Raw genomic sequence first — 18,227 nt, 5'->3', positions numbered from 1 at the left:
TGTCGTCGCCGCAGCCGAACATACCGCCATTGTCGTGGCCCCAGTCGGCAACGTGCAGCGTCCCAGTCGTGTCCACCTTGAAAAAGATGTCCAGGCCGTGCTGCGTCATGCCATTGCCTCCGCTTGGGATGTTGACGGTGTTTGCTACTGTTGCGTAGAAGGGCTGCTGCATGCTCGCGCCGAGGTTGAGCTGCATGTTTGAGTACCAGCAGGGCTTGCCGCGCACGGTCCACAGCACGTCACCGCCCATCGAATCCTCCTCCGTGTCGTGCCAGCTTGCAGGTACAGTGACTCCTGACGTGGCGCTCGTCGTCGCGGTGATCATCGAGTCGGAGTACGTTGATGCCGTCCAATCGAAGGTGAGCACAGTCAGGCAGCTGATAGTGCCGCCCGAGCGCCGCAGCAGGCTCACCGTATTCACGCCATCGGTGATGAATACGTTGGTGTTGTAATTTGTGCTGGTTTCGGGACGGCACGACGACGTCGAGGATGGGTATGCGAGCGAGTGGTCGACGCCATCCGCCTTGAAGTACATGCCACTCGCTCCAAACCACACCACGGTGCCACCGACGTGGCCCGAGCCAGGGAAGGGTACAGGCTTCGCGTACGCTCCCATCGAGCTCGCATGCGACGACGGGTAATCTGCATCCGAGGTCGACTTCGTGCCCCAAATGTACGACTGGTCGGAGACCGCCGACGGGTATGAGGTGCGCGGGATATCAAACCAAGTCATCGTGTTCGTGTCGGAAGGATTGTTTGCCTTGACGCGCCCAGAGTAGTCCACCCACATGTACGTGTTGTCGCAGTCGTCGTTGGCCCAGTTCATCGAGCAGGTTGGCGAGCCGGTGAACGCCATCGTGCCCGTCGGAATGTCAAAGAGGCTCTGGCCGGGCGGCGTTGTGCTCATGTCGCAGTAGACGGTGACGTCGACATCGGTCGAGGCTTTGCCGCCGCGCGGACGCAGCACATAGCCGCCGCTCGTTGTCGACCCACTCGAGTAGATATCGGCGCATGAGGACGGGTTATTGGCTGAAGCGGTCGGGAGGACGGAGAGTAGCAGGAGCAAGCTGATCACGCCGCGCTTGTACGGCTGGATCGAGGCACACACAGAGTACACGTCCATCACAGTAGACCTGCGAGGCATAAGTACTCGAATCACAGTGAAGGGCTCGTTCGTCTCAAAAAGGTGGCGGCGCAAGGGCGGGCTGCCGCAGGGAGACACTGACGATGTTAGCTGAGATGGAGCACAAGCGACGATGGCAAGCGTTTAGCGAGAGGCAGTGTTGAGCGCTATCAAACAATGTAAGCTGACGTGCGCAAGGCGAGTGAGAGGATGGGCGGGCGGACGAGCGTACCCGGGTCGTCGCCGCGACGAGGAGGCAGGCAACGAGGAGCCAAGTTGGTCGCAGGCGGCTCGCGCGAAGTGCTCGGGTTGGCAGCGTGTCTATTTCACGGCCTTGTTTTCTGTCGCAGAACGAGGCGGATTCCCCTCTTGATTCAGCAGCGTCCCATTAATGCAAGCTCCGTGCTCTCCAAACGAGGCGGTCTGCGCTCGGCAAACGAGGCGGCGCGGTTTTCTTTTCGTTTTTGACACTAGGCAGCCGAGACGAATCAAGGAGGCAAGCAAGGAGGCGGCGCTGCGATTGGCGCAGGGAGTGTGTTTCTTCCCCTCGAGCTGCTCATTGCTGCCCGCCTCCCTTCTGCTTCCTGAATGACTTTTGGCCGTTCGGGACCGCCCTCTTCTCTCTCATCGTGCAGTTTAATGTGGTATTTGGAATGCAGAAGGTGTCCTCCGGTCGGCATGTTGTGCGAGTATATGGGACAAAAGCGTCGAAAATATGTTCGTAAGAGCTACATACACTGAGAGAGAGAGAGATGGGCTGCAAGCAACGCGGGTTCCGTGGTCAACGGGCGTTCGACCACACCACCGGCCAAGGCTACGTCAAGTCACAGCGTGGCCACTACCATGATGGGATCTTCACCAAACGCAACAAGTTCAACCTGCTTCTCCACGAGACATTCGGCGGCGGCTTCTCGCCGCCAGCAGTTGCAAAGATCAACCGCCTTGCGCGCAAGGCTCAACGCTCGGGCGTTGACCGCACCGCGTACCCTCCCCACTCCCGCCTCTCATTTGTGTCACACCACGCGGAACGCATCTCCATCGCTTCGGTGAAGGGGGTGAACCGTGCCATCCTCGATCGCCGTGCAAAGCTCGCTTCCGAGCTCTCGCGCCGCGCGTAGGGCCCTTAGGGGCCTAGAGAACACAACCCCCTCTCTCTTTTCTCCCAGTAAGCTAAAAGTACGTACACTGAAAATGTCCCAAAAAGCGTGTCTCGAGTTTGTTGCAGCTCCGCAGCCTGCGCGCGCTGCCGGGACGCACCGCTTGCTGGATCTGTGCACTCCCTGGGACCCAGGGAGTGCACAGATCCAACTGGAGTGAGTAGGCTCGACGCCGCGCTTGCTGTGGAGCTGCAACAAACTCGCCGCCGAGCGTGCCACCGACGGCGTCCTGGCGGAGGTGGTGGAGTGTGAGACCTGAGGCTGCGGAGGTGACGCCTGAGGTACCGGCCCGTGCACAGCGACTCAGCCGGCGACCGCCACGGGCTCAGACGAGACTTGTCGACTCGTTCCGGCTCAGCTTCACCGTGGTCATCGGGCGTCTGTCGACGTCAGGACCACCCATACAGCTCGCGGGTTTGAGGTCGCAAGAGCCAAGATGGTGGCGTTTGGACATCCCAACCATCACACAAGACAGCCTGTAGGTGATGGCGGGACGGCGCAGTGTTTGTGGCACTCGGCAGTAGGCACCCGCGGCACGGCCCCGCTGTCGGCTCTCGCGGGCTGCAGAACCGGCCCCAGAAGGGGACGTTCCGGGCGAGTGTGGCAGCTCTTTCGCTAGTATGGGCACCCTCTATCATAGCACTACTGATCCTGGTCATTAGAGCTGCCAGGGATAGCGTCAGGAGCCGGTAGGAGTCAAAACCCCTCATATTTGAGACATCGTGTCCCATATACTCGCACAACATGCCGGTCTCCCGCCATCCCCCCAGAGCCCAGTGCCGAGAGACTCTTCCGCTTTTGTTTTTAGTCTACAATGCAGAAGGTGTCCTCGCCGCTTTTGTAGAGCTAAGGTGCACGTGTCGGTGCCCTCCATGACCCCCCTTTCAAAATATGCGTCTCGCCTCGCCTCGCCTCGCCGCGCCTCGCAGCACTTCGCCCCCCGATGTCCCCAGACGGCCTGCGCTAGTAGTCGTTGGGCCGGATCCACTGCGTCGCGCCGGTGCCCACGTTGTAAAAGTAGTCGCGCCCGTCGGGCGTCACCCCCTTCTGCCAGCCCTCCGGCAGTGCGTGCTCCGCCTCGCCCCCTCCCTGCTCCGGCTTGGCCTGCGGCATCGGCGCCGGCCCCGCCTCTGCGGGCGGCGCCGAGGCCCCGCCACTCGGGCCGCTGTTGCCGCAGCTCTTCTTCTTGGTGCGCCGCACAGCCGGCACCTCCTCCGCCTCGCGCTGCTGCTCCTCGGCGGCGGCGGCCTGAGAGGGGGTGCGGACAGAGGCCGAGGTGAGGTGCGTCTGCAGTTGCCGCCACCAGAGCCCCGCCCCCCTCCGCTAGCCTGCTCGCGGTAGTATGCCGCCCACGACTTGAAGCGCTCAGCCTCGGCGTCCGGCTCGTGCCAGAGCCGCTGCGGCGGCCGGTACGCGATCCTGCGTCATGAGACACACCGAGGTCAGGGCGGGAGGACGGTCCCTCAGTGCCGTGTATTCGGAGCATCGCGCGTACACACGGGATACAGTGAGTACGGCGGACTCCGGCGGACTCCCGCGGATTGGTTGTCCTCTCGAGCGTCGAGTTGGAGTACAAGAATGCACAGTGTTCCGCTTCTAGGCCTCGAGATCTGGGGGAGATATGGGGAGATATGGGGGGATATGTCCTCCGCATCTAGGAGCACGATCCCGCCCTCCTCGTAGTACCGGTCGTAGTAGCGCCGCGCGGCGTCTTGCGGGGCGAGCGGCCGTCGCCGCTTCTGCCGCCGCGCCGCACGCGCGTCGCAAGCGCGCAGGAACGCCGCGACCGTCTCGACGGCAGTCGCCTGGGCGGGTCGGGTGTCGGGCGGGGTCGGGGGGGCGGGGTCGGGGGGGGGGGGGGGGGTTTGGAAGGGGGGGGAAAGGGGGGGGCCCCCCGCAAAGGGAGGCCCGGGGAGGGGGCTGGCCAGCGTCGGAGGCATGCCAGCAAGAGAGCGGCCAGGGCTATCTGGAAGCGGGTGCAGCGAGGGCAGTGGCGGTGCCCACACCTCGCCGCTCAGCTTGACGGCGCGCTGGCCGCGGGAGGGAAGCTTTGCGAGGTGCAGCTCGACGCCACTCGCCTGCGGAAGGTTCGTGGAAGGTTCGTGGAAGGTTCGGAGAGGGTCGAGAGAGAGTCCAGGGGAGGGTCAGAGGAGGTCTGAGAAGGCCCAAGGGAGGCCCAGAGGAGGCTCAGGGAAGCAGTTCTGCGCTCCGCCGACCACCCTTAGGGTGCCCGGGGAATCTGGGGTTAGCCTCGGGGTAGCCTCGGGGAAGCCTGGGGGTAGCCACGGGGAAGCCAGGGGGGGTCGCCTGCAGCTGCGCCACCGGACCGTCGTCGAGGAGCGACATGACGCCACCGACCGACATCGACAGCTGCAGCTCAGCCAAGACGGCCTCGCTTTCGCCCTCGCCCTCGCCCTCGCCCTCCTCGCCCGCCTCGCCCGCTCCCTCCTCGCTCTTGCCGTCTGCGCCGCCGGCCCCGGCATTCGTGCCGTGGGCCTTGGCGTCGGCCTTGGCGTCGGCCTTGCGGGTCTCCCGCCCGTCATCTCCAAGAATGGCCCTCGCCATCGCTGCGAGAGACCGAAGCGCCGTCTCGCGGACCTGGTGGGGTAGGAGAGGGGTGGGTGAGCATAGAGCCCGCTATCACGTTCGCCCAGGGACCCAGTGCGACGTCCGGCTGTCGTCGCTGTCTGTCTGCTCTCGACTCTCGTGTGCGTGATCGTGGGCCCGCGGTTGTGCCTCTGTGTGAGCGCGGGCAGCTGAGGGCGGGACAGCTCTGTCTCGTGCCGTGCTGCTCGGGCGCATCGCGTGATTGCAAGGGCCGGGGCTACAGGGAGCAGGACTGCGACGCGGCTGAACAGCCGAGCTCGTGCCGCCTCGTGTGCAAGGTGGGGGTGCACGGCCCCAACTCTGCATCCAGGCCCGCATCTAGCCCGCATCTAGGTCCTCGCGTGCCTTCGGGTCCGCCGCCGCCGCCGCCGCCGACGGAGCAGGGGCCCTTCCTGGCGGGGGCGGGGGCGCCGCGCCGACGGAATGCATCGGGAGCGACGCCGGCGCCGGAAGCGGGCCGGAGAAGCCGGCGCGCTGCGTGCACAGCAGGGCTGAGACGGTCGGACGAATGCGCCGCGAAAGAGAGCGAGGGGCTGGCGAGGCTGCGCGGGGGGGAGGGGCGAGGGGGTGCAAGGGTGCAGGGCGCAAGCGCACCATCGCGTTTTGCGCCTTGACGGCGAGCTGCCAGTCGTCCGGGTTCAGCTTCGAGTTGACGTGCGCCGCCGCCGACTCTATCTGCTCGGCGGTCCCCTGGATTGTCACTGTCCGCGTCTCCTCGTCCTCGCCCGTCGCTTCGCGCGACACTTGCACGTGTGCGCCCGACTTGCTCATAATGTCGCGGATCGTCTCGCCCGCGCGGCCGATGATGAGCCCCGCCTTGTTGAAGGGGATCTCGATCACGCGCGTCTCGACAGTCGCCTGCACCGGCTGCGCAACCATCACCGTCGGGTTGGCGAGGACGTCCGCAATCATCTTGACGGCGTGCGCGACAATGGTGCGGACTCCCGTGACGATTGCGCGCCGCTCCGCGTCGCCCAGCTTGAGCTTAACCATCTCGATCATCTCGATGCTCGCGCCCGAGACGCGCCGAATCTCCTCTAGCGTGGCTCCGCCCTCGCCGAGCAGCGGCGCGAGCAGCCGATCCGGCACATCCACCACCTCCATGACCCGCCCGCCCGCAATGTCCACCATCTGCCCGGGGACAAGGGTGTGGGCCAGCTGCGTGTCCCCCGTGGCGAGAGGGTTGAGCCTCGGCGCGGCCCCGCTCATGAGCCCTGACAGAGAGGGCAGTGGATTTTTCTTTTTCTCACGACAACCCCGAAGAAGGGCAACGACAACCCCGAAGAAGGGCAAAACGGTAATTTTGGTGATCCGTCAAAATATCTGAAGATCTGAATGGGGGATTCTCCCCAAACCTTGCTCAGCTGATCCAGCACGGACGGGTCGTACACCACAGCCCTGGCCAAAGAAACCAGCCGGTCTCAGCCCTACCTGGCCGTTCTATATTATAGAATGGCATCCTATAATGTAGAATGGCGTCTCGCGCGCGCTCACCCGGCCGCCTCGCAGCCCCAGCGGCCGGGGGGCGCTTGCCGGGGTTGAGGCTGGTCACACACAGGCGCCACTTTAACGCGGCGAGCCAGAGGAGTCACACAGGAGAGCCCCCAACACGCCACATTTTCAGCAGCAGACGGGCCGCGGTGAGGGCCCATTCTATATCGAAGAATGGGGTCCGCCGCCGTCCCCCACGGCCTCCTCACGCCCCCAGCGGCAGCGTGCCGCTCGGCCAGACTGGTGGGGTTCGCGACAAGCGCCAGTTCAACACAGAGAAGCCCAACAGTCCGCAAATGAGAGTCCTCCCCCCCGCCCCGGCAAACCAGAGCAGACGCCGGGGGCCGCGTATGGCGAAAGCAAACGCACGACGGCCGCCGGCGGCCGTTGAGCCGCTGCCGCCGTTCGAGCCTTGGATGTCCGTCCGTCGCCGCCTGTGGCGAGGGCAGTGGAAGTGTGAGACTTGTGCTCGCAAGTGGTGGGCGGGCGAAAGGGTCGGGCGGCAGAAGTGAGCAGACAGCGCGAATGCGGTCTACCTGTGTCACATCTACTCCTCGTGTCACCTAGTCATGGTCCTCGTTTCCCTGCCCGGTCTCCGAGTCCTGCGCCTCGCCTGAGTCCTCGTCCAAGTTCGAGTAGTCCTCTCCTCGTCTTCGTCCTCGTCTTCGTCCTCTTCGTCGATCTCGTCGAGCCGGGCGGCTCCTGGCCCGTCCCGGCCGTGACGCTGGGGCCGACTTGCTACAGCGGGCGGGGAGACGGACCGCCAGCTCTGCTGCTGCCTGTGCTGCCCGTAGTCCTCGCCTGCGAGCGAGTGCCCTTTGCGGGGCTGTCGCTCAGAGAGCGGGTGTCGCCACGGCCGTCTTCTGACCTGTTTTGTGGTCTGCGCGCTGCGCTGCGCTGCGCGTCTCGAGGCGCGCCGCAACACAGCCCGTGTAAATGGGGTAATGGATGAACCAAGCATCCCCGATGGCCGGGGGCATGTCCCATGGCCCCGGGGTGGCCGTGGGCACGCAGGGGGCGCCGCTACGGGCCGCTGCGGCGCCCATTCTATTTCGAAGAATGCCATTCTGGAATATAGAATGTAGGTCTGAGACCGCAGCACCTGAAACCGGCTTCCCTGAGCGTCACAGCTCGGTGATCGCGCCGGCCGGACACCACTGTAACGTCCGTTCCGGGCATTTGAACGCGACCTTCGGGGGCAAAGACATGGGCTCTATGGCTCAGACTGGACTCCTCTTTCTTGGTCCCTTCTGATGCCCTAGGCCACACCTGGGCCTTACCCGGGGTTCTAGGGGGCGGGCTGGGTTTGCCCCCCCCAACTGGCCCGAGGGACCTTAATCAACAAACGATCTATTCTACCGGTTCCGCCACCTCATCTTTCAAAAAAGGCGGCTCCTCGCAGTTCACCAGGTCCGGCTTGGGCGGCGCCGCCCCGCCGAGAGGAGTGGGGACTGCTTGGCCCCCGTCTCCTGGGGCGAGGTCCCCCAGTCCCCCATGGTGACGAGCTCCTCGGCCGCGAGGCGTGGGAGAGTGATGGCCTCGTGAGAAAGATTTTACGACATCCCACATGACGTCTGTTGTCTTGTTGTGGCCTTGTTTGTGTACTTTTTGGCACCTTTTGGAGTGCTGGGGGGGCGACAGGGAGAATGTGGCCCTGAGTTATGTGTGCGCCAACTCAGGGTGTGTGGCAGCCAGCTGGCTGTGTGTCTTGTGAGCCTGTTTGTGTCTGTGTGTCGCTCGTGCGTGTCGTCATCATCTGTCCAGCGTCCACCCATACCGCGTTGGTGTCCAGTCCGAGCCTGGCTGTTCTTCACCTTCCTACATACATACATACCAACTAAAGTGATGGGTGGTCCCGGGGTGGTACTCTCCTGCAACCACAGTCCTTCCTATGACATGGCAGGCCACTCTCAAGCCCTACAAGCACCAGATCACCCACTTGGGGAGGGTTGACATCGTGATTTCCGCGGAAAATTTCTTTTTCTGCTGTGAAAGTTCCAGCGTGGAGAGAGGGAAAAACCCGACGGGAGGGCCCAGGCCTACCCTACCTACCCCGGCATGCTGTCCGCCCAAGCAAAAAAAGAACCTGTGGCGACGTCGACATCGGCGTGTCGCCTAAGGCTGAGATCTAGCCGAGATCGGGCCGAGAGGGGATCGGGTCGAGACAACAAAGAGGGGCAGGAGCCTCCTTTCTTTTTTGAACAAGAAATGCTAGTGCTGGCCTCGCCCGGCCTGTCCTCGCCACGCGGCGGCGCCGTCTCGTGTGTCGCCCGCTTGCGATCACCGAAACCACTCGCCCAGTACGAGGATCCTGGCCCGGAGCACCTGCGGACGGTCGATGGCTTTCTGGGAGAAACGGCCGAGACACTCCGCACTGTCTTTGATGAGCGGTTCGAAGAGCCACGGCAGGCCCACCCGATGCGCTTCTGCTGGGACTACTGGCACGTGCCGTCGCAGTACACGCTGCATCGGACGCAGGCTGCCTCCTACTTTGATGAGGACGCCTTTGCGGCGCTGACCGACGCGCTGACGGCGTTCGGTCAGCGCGAGCTGGGCTGCCGCGCCATCTCCCCGCCGTGGCTCTCCTTCTATGTGGACGGATGCGAGCAGCGGCTGCACGCAGACGTGCCGCAGGCCACAGCGTGGACCACGCTGCCAGACACTGCCAGACGCACTGCCAGAAGCCAGAACACACTGCGCCCAGCCAAGACGCCGCCTCGACACGTCCTCGAGACTGCCTCGACACGTCCTCGAGACTGCCTCGACACAAGTTTGCCAGACACGGGCACTGCGGCCCTCAGCACGTCCTCGACACCACGCGTCCTCGCCTCCACCGTCTCTGAAGCCGCCTCTCTGAAGCGGCCTCTCTCCCCCGGTGTGTGTGTCCCGTGACTATCCCCCATGACTATCCCCTATCCCCCGTGACTATCCCCTCCAACACCCCCCCAGGGACCCTTCGCCTTCGTGCTCTCGCTCACGCGGTGGGAAGAGCGCCGCTTCAGCGGCGTGCGAGACCTCGCTGCTGCGGCCGTCTCGACCAAGACGTGAGTCGCCGGGAGCCATTTCCAGGCGGCGAGACCTCGCTGCTGCGGCCGGAGACGCTCGACTACTGGCGCGCGCGGCTTGGACGCTCGCCTCTCTCCTTCCCTCTCTCCAGCGGTGAGCGGAGCGCCTCTTCACGCGCCTGTGGCGGTGAGCAGGCGCGGCTTCGACTCGTCGGTCGGGCTCGAGCGAGGTGACCTCGTGGCGGAGGCGGAGATTACCCGAGATTACACGAGATTACCCAAGATTAGCGAGGTGACCTCGTGGCGGAGGCGGAGCCGCTGGTTGAGCCAGCCGTTCGGCGGTGTGGACGGCGTCTCTTCATAGCGGCGCGCGCGGGTGTATGCACAGGTTCAGCCGCTGTTCGACCGGCTGACCGTCTTCGACGCGCGGTTGCCGCACGGTGTGGAAAGGGCCGAGGGAGGGCGAGACCCCAGATCGGCCGAGCTGAGCCGAGCTGAGCCGAGAGGTAGGCGTGTCGAGGGTCGAGGGGGAGCGGGACCCGAGGGGGGGGCGGCTGGTTCTGCACGGCTGGTTCACGGAGCCGGCCCCGTTCTCCGAGGGATCTCGCGTTGAGGAGGAGGAGCCATGGAGACTGGCTGGACTGGCCACTGAGGAGTCGACGAGGCACGTTTAGGCGCTCTCACAGAGGAAGAGGTGGGGGAGGGGCTCGCCGCACCGCTAGAGGCGCCCGGCACGGAGATCCGCCGAGATCCGCCGAGATCCGCCGAGGTCCGCCCGCCCTCGCGTTGAGACTGCTCCTCTCCCCCACGAGACTAGGCCCTCTACGCCGAGATCTCCCCACCCGCCGTCACGGGGCTGCTCGCTGTGCGGCTCGAGGTTGGCCCCGACGGCGCGTCCCCCCCCCCCCCCCCGCGCCCCTCGCCGACGGGAGCTAAGATCTTCACGGCGGCGCGCGGGTGTGAACAGGCACCGTCGCCGCCCTCCGCCACCTCGCGGACACGCTCGTCGTCGACCCGAGCCAGCTGCAGCGCGGGGCGGAGGCGGACGACGCGCGGCCGGCCGTGCTCAACGCGGTGGAGACGCACCTCGGCGGCGCGCGCTTCGCACCGAGCGGCGGCAACAGCAGCGTGACCGTACCCTTCCTGTTCGACTGACCGAGTGGGCGTGTTGTCCGCGCGCTGCGCACCGGCTCTTTTTCGAATCCAAATCGCGGAGAGACCTGGGGAGGTACTCGCAGACTCGTTTTTCTTTTTTTCTGGCCGAGTCAACGCGCGACATGCCGAGGCGAGCCTCGGCGAGACTGCGTCAGCTGTTCCCACAGCAGGCTGGAAAGTACCTCGCCAGGGAGAGACTTATCTTGTTGAATTCTTTCCAAGCACCGAGCGCCGGAGCTGAATTGCTTCATGCATCTTGGGATGCTAAGGCAATTGAAATTAGAATGGAGATCGTATCGGGCAATTTCAGATGCCTCAGCATCTCAAATTGCGGGTTCCCCGCCCCTGACGGCCCTCTCCGCACTCCGGGACGCGACGGTGTGGACTGGGGTGACGTGTGGAGAACTGGAGATGCAGAGAGAGAAATTTTACCAAGATCCCTCACGCGCATGTCCCTAAATCCCATCTCGACTCAGAGTTTGACTGTCTCATTGATTCGTGAGAAACGACAAACACTACAAGCAAGGCCTACGCCTGTGCCACGCCGTCTCGAGGCAGCGATGTCCGCTGTAGGGGCCGCCGCACACCGGATTGTTCTCGCCGTAAAAGAGGTGGTACTCGCTGCTGAGTGCGGCAAGCAGTTTTGCCAGCTTCGGGGCGTCTCGCTTCAAAAAGTGCAGCTCGAGGAGCACCTGCTCGGTGCAGACGCTCGAGAGCCACGGCATCAGCGCTTTGAACTCGCATCCTTCGCAATCAATTTTCAGGACCGAAAGAGAGGGCTTGCTGGCATCGGCGGAGGACCGCGTGGTATGCTGCCGCTGGAGCCACACGCCCGACGACGAATAATCGAAGTTGCGATCCACAAAGCGCAGCCACGAGGGCAGCTGGTGACGAAGGTGCTCGCGAGCGCCCCCTAAGGTGCCGTCCCACGTCTCGAAGAGGCAGCCGGGGTACCGCCGCCGCATGTCGATCTCAAAGGCGGCGTCGCCGTTGCTTCCGACGCTCAAAACGCGGCAGGGTGTCGCCTCCGTCGTCGACTTGAGTGTCGTGTCACCCCGCTCCAAGCAGAGCATCTTGTATTGCTCGCCACCGCGCCCGACTCTCACCTGTTGGCTGCACGCCGACGGCATCTCCACGTATCGGCCAGTAGTAGTCTGACACTTCCATCCACGCCTCAGATCCTTGGGTCGTGGGGTACCGCATTGGCCAGCAGGCCTCGCTTCTCGCGGTTTCGCCGGCTGCACCCTGTGCTCGCGCAACAGTGTCGAGACGAGCGATGCGTCGGGGCCGGCGTGTCGCGTCGCCGATCGTCGGGCCGCCGACTCCAATTCGGATCCTCCCATGCCGTTGTCACCCTGCGTTTCACAGATTGATGTTGTGCGCAGCACGCTGATTGCCCGGAGTTCTGCTAGCGCATCGGTTCGATTCTCAAAAAAACGGTGGACCGCATCGACGGCGGCAAGCGTGGAGCCACAGCGCAGTGATGTGCGCCGACCGCTCGACGCGTTGTGAGTTGCAGTGGTGATGGAAAATGCGACGTGCATTTGTGGGTGTTGCTTTCGCGCGCAGTCGTTTCCTCTCTAGTTTCCCGGGAAACTGCTGAACCGGAGCGTGTGAGTAAGGTAGTGAAAGACCTTCCCTGGGTCTGTCTCTCACACCCTCACTGTGTTAGGTATCTCACTGTCGTCGTATGCGAGGTTCTTGTTTTCTTATCACCCTATCTGTGAGCAGCGCAGCTTTCCTGCTCGCGAGCAGCGCTTGGCATGTGAGAGCTGAGGACGCGTCGGCGCAGGACTTCTACACTTCTTTCGCGGACGTCAGTAAAGAACTTTGCGATCTGACAGAAGAAGCGAAATGGGCGGTTTATGGAAGAGGAGGAAGGAATTACAGCGACAAATCTACATGGCTGCGTATGAGACGTATGCTCTGGACAGAGTACGAGACCAGGTATGAGGGTCTCACACGGGATCTGATTGAGGTGAGGTTACCTTTCGTACCAGGAGTAGACGCTCGCCCGCTTCGAGCCTACCTCGATGAGCTAGTGAGGCGGCAACCTTGGCCGGAACACATCATTGAGTGGCACTGCCAAAGGATCAAGATAGTGACGGTGCGGCAGAAAAATGTCGTCGAGAGACTCTCCAATGTCAGCGACCCGAAAAGGCCACAGAGATGCGCCTGTCAGGCGATACAGCAGCGACTTGTCGCTTTCGGGTTCGAGCCTCTGCCGATGACGGAGGGGCATATCTTCTGCATCGGGCGAGAGTACAACGGCCCACACGCCGAGGTGCTACGTCGGAGCAACAAGAATGTGCCCGTCCCGACAGCGAGAGACATGCGTGTGGCATGGGACAAGGCGCTCGGAAGCCTTCCCACGAGTGTACGTGAAGCCGGGGGAGAGCGCGAGTGGAAACGGATACTTGCTGAGACTCTTGAGGAGACGGATGAGACGTGTGTGCCATGTGAGGACGCGATCACATCGAACCAGGTTGCTCAGGTGAGGAGTGTCCTGCGAGGAAGCGTGATAGGGTGGCTCGACAAGAATGTCGGAGAGTGTTTCGTGTTACGTGCCCCGTCACGTACGAGAAGACGCTGGACGCGCTCTTCGACACTTCAAACGGCAACTATACGCGTGTGTATCCTCTAAAGGACACGGCATATAAGAGGAAGAAGCATGGAGCTGGGGAACTGCTCAAGAATATGACGACGGAGGATCGGTCGCGGGTACGGGCGAACCAGCTGAGTACGGACGGAACGCTCGACGCGACGCTAATCTCTGCATGGCGATGGTTCTACAGAAAGAAGGGATGGCATAAAATCACCAAATTCGATAGCAAAGGAAGGGTAACTGCGCCGTACGCGCTGTATAAGGCAAAGAATGTGACTGACGCGGCAGTACGAGCTCGGAAGCTGCACAAAGCGAGGCCGATCACACCGTACGCGAAACACCCGATGGCGAAGCTTTTGAGCCTCGTGGGCAGGGCGTGGAGTTTCGCACTCCGGCACCTGAAGGACGAGCACTTCATTCAGCATGATTGCCAAAGTGTGCCCCAAATGCTGAGAGAGGCAGCCGAGGCGCTCCGAGGGAAGGGCGAGCTTAGCTACGAGATTAACGACTTATTTTCTCTCCCACTCGAGTTCTCTTGCTGCCGGCTCCGACACTCCGTCTCTCTATCCTTCCCAGAAGAAAAAGTATCGTTAAAAAGAAAAAACAGGCGCGTCACAGCCCGCTCCACACCCGCTGCAGCGCACGGCCCCCACGCACGCGCTCTGCTCGACTGCGTCGTGGCCTGTCGCGCTCCTCCGCCGCATCGCAAGCGCACGCCATCGCCGCCGCTTGAAGCAGGACACCACACACTTTTGCGGCAGCGCAACGCGTCGCGCCAGTATGCGGCTCCTCCTCGCGTTGCTGTTGAAAAGCGGGTCAACGGCCGCTGACGACGCTGTGGCAGCAGTCACAGGCCGCACCACCGGCACCGGCACCGGTGACTATGCACGTTTGCACAGGCGCTCTCCATCTTCTGTGCTTGGGACACTGGCCGACGCCAGGTCCTTCTTTAGCCATGCGCCTTACGATGCGCACGACTCCCAGCCGGCCGAGGGAATGCGCGCCGTCACGAGGCAGATGCTCCACGCCGTCCACGCGGTGAGAGGCGGGCAAGCGGGCGCTCGACTGCTAAGGCTGTTTGAGCGCCTCGGTGATGAGCGCAACTGCTGCGTGCGTGTGCTTGTCATTGGTGGGAGCAATGCATGTGGCGCTGGAAACGTCGGCGGAGTCTTTGGACGACGGCACTCGAACCTTGGGAAACCCGCCGGTATCAATGGCACTTGGAGCGCGGCGCTGATCCGCTATCTCAATGCGCGGAGCCAGCGCTGCTGCGCGACGGGTCACACGCTGGACAACCAGTGCATTAATGGGATGGGCACCTCGGGCTTCAACGCGCAGTTTGCCGGGCTGCTCGGTGCCAAGCACAAGGCGTCTCCTCCGCACCTGGTAGTCGTCGACACAGGCGCCTGTGAGAGATGCTGCTCATGGAGGGAAGTGGGTGAACGGTTGTCTATTCCCGTATTCTCAGGCGCCAACGATTTCAACAGCTTCGTCGAGGACGAGCTCAAGGGCCGCCCAACGAAGGCCGAGCTTCAGCACGGACACGTCCTCGACCGGCGGTCGCAGGCCCGACTTCGAGAAATCGAAGTCGAGACGGAGGCGCTGGCGCGGCGCATCCTACAGCTCCGCCCCACCACGGCGCACCTGTGAGTGGAAGATGCTGCTCACGCCTCTGTCTCTTCATATGTCTAGCTTTGACCAGGCGCTGCTGTACGTGGAGGACGCGTGGTTCAACAAGCTCACGTCGTCGCAGGTTTTTACCAATTGCGCCGCTCGATCACAGAGACATTACTGATACGGACGAAACACTGCAGGTGCTCGGTGCCTGGAACGAGCATCGGCCCGTGCTCGAGCGCCTCGGCGTCCCAGCTTGCCACTCGACGCTGCCGCTCGCGGCGCTCGACGAGAGGAACCGAAGCCACCCACTCGCGAGGCCGCAGGTGCTCGTCGACGTGGTGCACCTCTCGCGGTGGGGCCACCTGCTCACCGCCTTCTTCTGCGTTGCCGTGCTGCACGCGGAGGGAGAGGCGCTCTGGCGACACAGTGCCGCGCAGAGAGAGGCGCGCTGGCGGGCCAGCCTCGCGCTGCCTCCGCTCGACCCGTCCATTGAGGGGCTGGTAGCCCAAAGATGGCATACTTGTAGCAGTGCACGCACCCCTCGTGGCTAGGCTCCCGTGAGCGTGACACTGTGCACGCCATATTAACCGCGCGTTCGTCGCCATATAGGCTGGTGCTCGAGCGCATGACGACTCCCCTCGCGCTGATCGACTTTACAAACTCGCGAGGCGCGGGCATGGAGGCCGTCGTGCACGCCGAGGGGTGGGAGTGGCTGGCCCAGCACAAGCGCGGGGATGGGGCGTACATCTTCGACAAGGTGAAGCGAGGCGCGTCAATATACAGCACGGGCGCGCACAAGTTTGCAGCTCTATCGGTGAGCGGGGTCTGTCAGGATTAGCCGCGATTAGCCGCGAATAGGCGGGCACAAGCTCGGGTACGTCGCGCGCAGGGGCGGCGCCAACTTCGTCGCCAACGTGACGGTGGAGACGGGCTCGCTCACCGTTGGGTACTTGCGCAGCTACAGCGGCGCCGCCTCGGTGAAGGTCGAGGTGGTGCGACGTGTGGGCGACGGCACATACCTCCCCCTTCCCGCCTCTCACCAGGCCTCAAAGGGTAGTGATTCGGGCGCCACCTTCCACCGCAAGTGGGCACACAACGTGTCTGTCCACAGCTCGAGCGTGCTGCGGTTGCGCCTACCCGCTTCGGGGGTGACTTCGGGGGCACCGGCCGCGGTGCTCATCCGATTCACGCTCATCGAGGGGAATGATGTGCCCTTCACGCTGTATTCGGTTCAGTCGTGTTGACTGTTGAGATGTAATTCGCGTTCAAGATCAACGCTTTCGTAGAGATCAGTAGTACAGCTACAGGGGTCAGGCTCAGGGCGCGTAGCGCGGAAAATGCCATGTAGGAAATGCCGTTTAGGGCGAACAGGTGAGACGTCTCTGTCTCACGGGTGTTTCGTCCCTGTCTCAACGCTGTGCCACAAATGCGTCTCAGTAATGTCTCACGGACTCTCACCGATCTCTGCGTTGTCTCAGCCTGGTCACAGCAACAGTCTCACTTTGTCTCAAGGATGTCACACACACGGCACAGTCACCTTCAGAGACGTGTTTGAGACACCAGTGAGACAAATGTTCACCCCTGCTGTGTGACACTGTCGTCTCTTCTACGTCTCCTCATTTCATCTCAGAGCGTCTCACACTCGTCTCACGGTGAACAAGCGGCAATCCTCGTCTCACTCGGTCTCACAACGGCATAGTTGCTGCGCCAAGGAGCGCGACTCGTCTCACTTGCTTCTGAGACTGTGCTGAGCCACGGCGTGATGAGACACGGCGCAGAACGGGTGTGAGACGCCACAAGCCGCTGCCGTTGTCAGATACCATCTTACCATGCCATGAGCCAACCTGAGACGCAATCGTGAGACATTGGCGGGAGAGTCGATACTATAGGCTGCGTCGTCTTTGCTAGCCAGTTGTAGCGCGGTCGGCAGAGGGGTGAGGGCGGCGACAGCATGGGTGGCGGCGTGGGCAACGACAGCACCAGTTGTAGTGTGGGGAGGGCAGCGGTGGCGTTGGCACAGGCGGCGCCGGCGGCGGTGTCGGCGGCGGCGTGGCGCGTGGGCGGCGGCGTGGGACCGGTTTTGTGGGCAACGGTGGCGAGGAGGTGGCGGCGGTGCCTAATCAAGGGCGCCGGCGGTACGTGGGCCAGGTGTGGCAGCGGCAAGGGCGGTGGCGGTGAGTGGGGCGGCGGCGTGGGTAACGCCCGGCGACGGCTGTAAGGGCTGAGGGGGCGGCGGCGTGGGCAACGACGTGGCGAGGGAAGCAGCGTGGCGCAATGGGGTGGGCGAGGGCGGCGAGGGCGGCAGTGGCGGCGGCGGCGGCGGGGGCGGCGGCGGGGGCGGCGGCAGGGGCAACGGCGCGGGCGGCGGCGTGGATGACGGCGCCGCCGCCGCCGGCGCGTGGGCGGTGGCGTGGGCGGCGGCGTGAAGAACGCGACGAACAGAGGGCGAGAGCGTAGTGCTGGGCACTAGCCCAAACCGCCCTGCCCACGAGAGCAACCGGCTACGCGCCGTTTGGGCCAGGGAGCGCGATATGAGCGCGATTAGTTGGGATCGTCCGACACGCCTCACCTCGGAGCGGTTGGTGCAAAGTACTCATCAAGCCGAGGGCGTAGCCGCGACGAACAGAGGGCGAGAGCGTAGTGCTGGGCACTAACCCGAACCGCCCTGCCCGCGAGCGCAACCGGCTACGCCCGCCGTTTGCGTCTGAGAGCGCGATAGAGCAACCGGCGGCTACGCGCCGTTTGAGCCAGAGAGCGCGATTATGCTTGGGGCTCGTCTACACTCACCGAGACCCGCCAGGCCGCACCTCAGACACAGCCTGAGTTGAGTCTCCCCAATCGCCACTGTCTCACAATTACGTCTCAGGTTGGCTCAGCATGGTCTCTACGGACCTGAGACGACTCAGTCAAGCAGCGGCTTGTGGCGTCGCAAACCCCGCCCTGCGCCACGTCTCATTGTGGCTCAGCACTGTCTCAGACGGAAGTGAGACGACTCACTTCGCTCAGGAATTGTGACGTCTCAGCCCAGCCGTGAGACTGAGTGATACGCGGCCGAAAGAGACGAATGTGAGACGCATCTGAGACGCATCTGAGACGCACCGGCGACACTGACACTCAGCACTGTGACAGCAGAGAGACGCTTGGAGAGACGCAGAGAGACGGAAAAAATCATGCAAGTGAGACAGGGACGAAACACCCGTGAGACAGAGACGTCTCACCAAAATTTCCGGAAAGGCCAAAGGGGGGGGGGGGGGGGCACTTTATCTTTAATGCCGCGGGGGCTCTGCGCGCGCCCCCCCTCACACAAGGCTCACTGGGGCTCATCACGAGAGCACCACATGTGCCTGCAATGTGCAAAGAGACTCTCCGTCGCACAATACCCTTATTGTGAATTATTCAATACGCTCTCTCATCCGTTCTCGAGAGAAGAGGCCCCACCCACCACCCAGAAGAGCCGCCCTTGGGCC

General features: G+C 63.3%; 4 protein-coding genes across 4 annotated transcripts; 2 read left to right on the top strand and 2 right to left on the bottom strand.

Annotated features, from left to right (window-relative positions):
• Window positions 1-3,243: 3,243 nt before the first annotated feature.
• Window positions 3,244-6,096, bottom strand: EMIHUDRAFT_233069 (hypothetical protein; the record flags this gene model as incomplete). The annotated part of the gene is made up of 5 exons (XM_005782741.1): window positions 3,244-3,369; window positions 3,490-3,528; window positions 3,945-4,085; window positions 4,287-4,358; window positions 5,482-6,096. The coding sequence occupies 5 exons, from the start codon at window positions 6,094-6,096 to the stop codon at window positions 3,244-3,246; spliced, it is 993 nt and encodes a 330-aa protein (XP_005782798.1).
• Window positions 6,097-8,586: 2,490 nt separating this feature from the next.
• On the top strand, window positions 8,587-10,538 carry EMIHUDRAFT_113377 (hypothetical protein; the record flags this gene model as incomplete). The annotated part of the gene is made up of 5 exons (XM_005782740.1): window positions 8,587-9,003; window positions 9,328-9,422; window positions 9,579-9,675; window positions 9,772-9,823; window positions 10,351-10,538. 5 exons carry the CDS (start codon window positions 8,587-8,589, stop codon window positions 10,536-10,538), a joined length of 849 nt encoding a protein of 282 aa, XP_005782797.1.
• Window positions 10,539-11,053: 515 nt separating this feature from the next.
• EMIHUDRAFT_113376 (hypothetical protein) lies at window positions 11,054-11,668 on the bottom strand (the record flags this gene model as incomplete). The annotated part of the gene is made up of 1 exon (XM_005782739.1): window positions 11,054-11,668. The coding sequence occupies one exon, from the start codon at window positions 11,666-11,668 to the stop codon at window positions 11,054-11,056; it is 615 nt and encodes a 204-aa protein (XP_005782796.1).
• Window positions 11,669-14,827: 3,159 nt separating this feature from the next.
• On the top strand, window positions 14,828-16,004 carry EMIHUDRAFT_233064 (hypothetical protein; the record flags this gene model as incomplete). Its single annotated transcript, XM_005782738.1, has 5 exons — window positions 14,828-14,896; window positions 15,084-15,244; window positions 15,370-15,558; window positions 15,650-15,737; window positions 15,804-16,004. 5 exons carry the CDS (start codon window positions 14,828-14,830, stop codon window positions 16,002-16,004), a joined length of 708 nt encoding a protein of 235 aa, XP_005782795.1.
• Between the last annotated feature and the right edge of the window lie 2,223 nt (window positions 16,005-18,227).

The sequence above is a fragment of the Emiliania huxleyi genome, assembly GCF_000372725.1.
Source record: "Emiliania huxleyi CCMP1516 chromosome Unknown EMIHUscaffold_187, whole genome shotgun sequence".
NCBI lineage: Eukaryota > Haptophyta > Isochrysidales > Noelaerhabdaceae > Emiliania > Emiliania huxleyi.
This window is presented reverse-complemented; position numbering and strand designations above follow the sequence as displayed.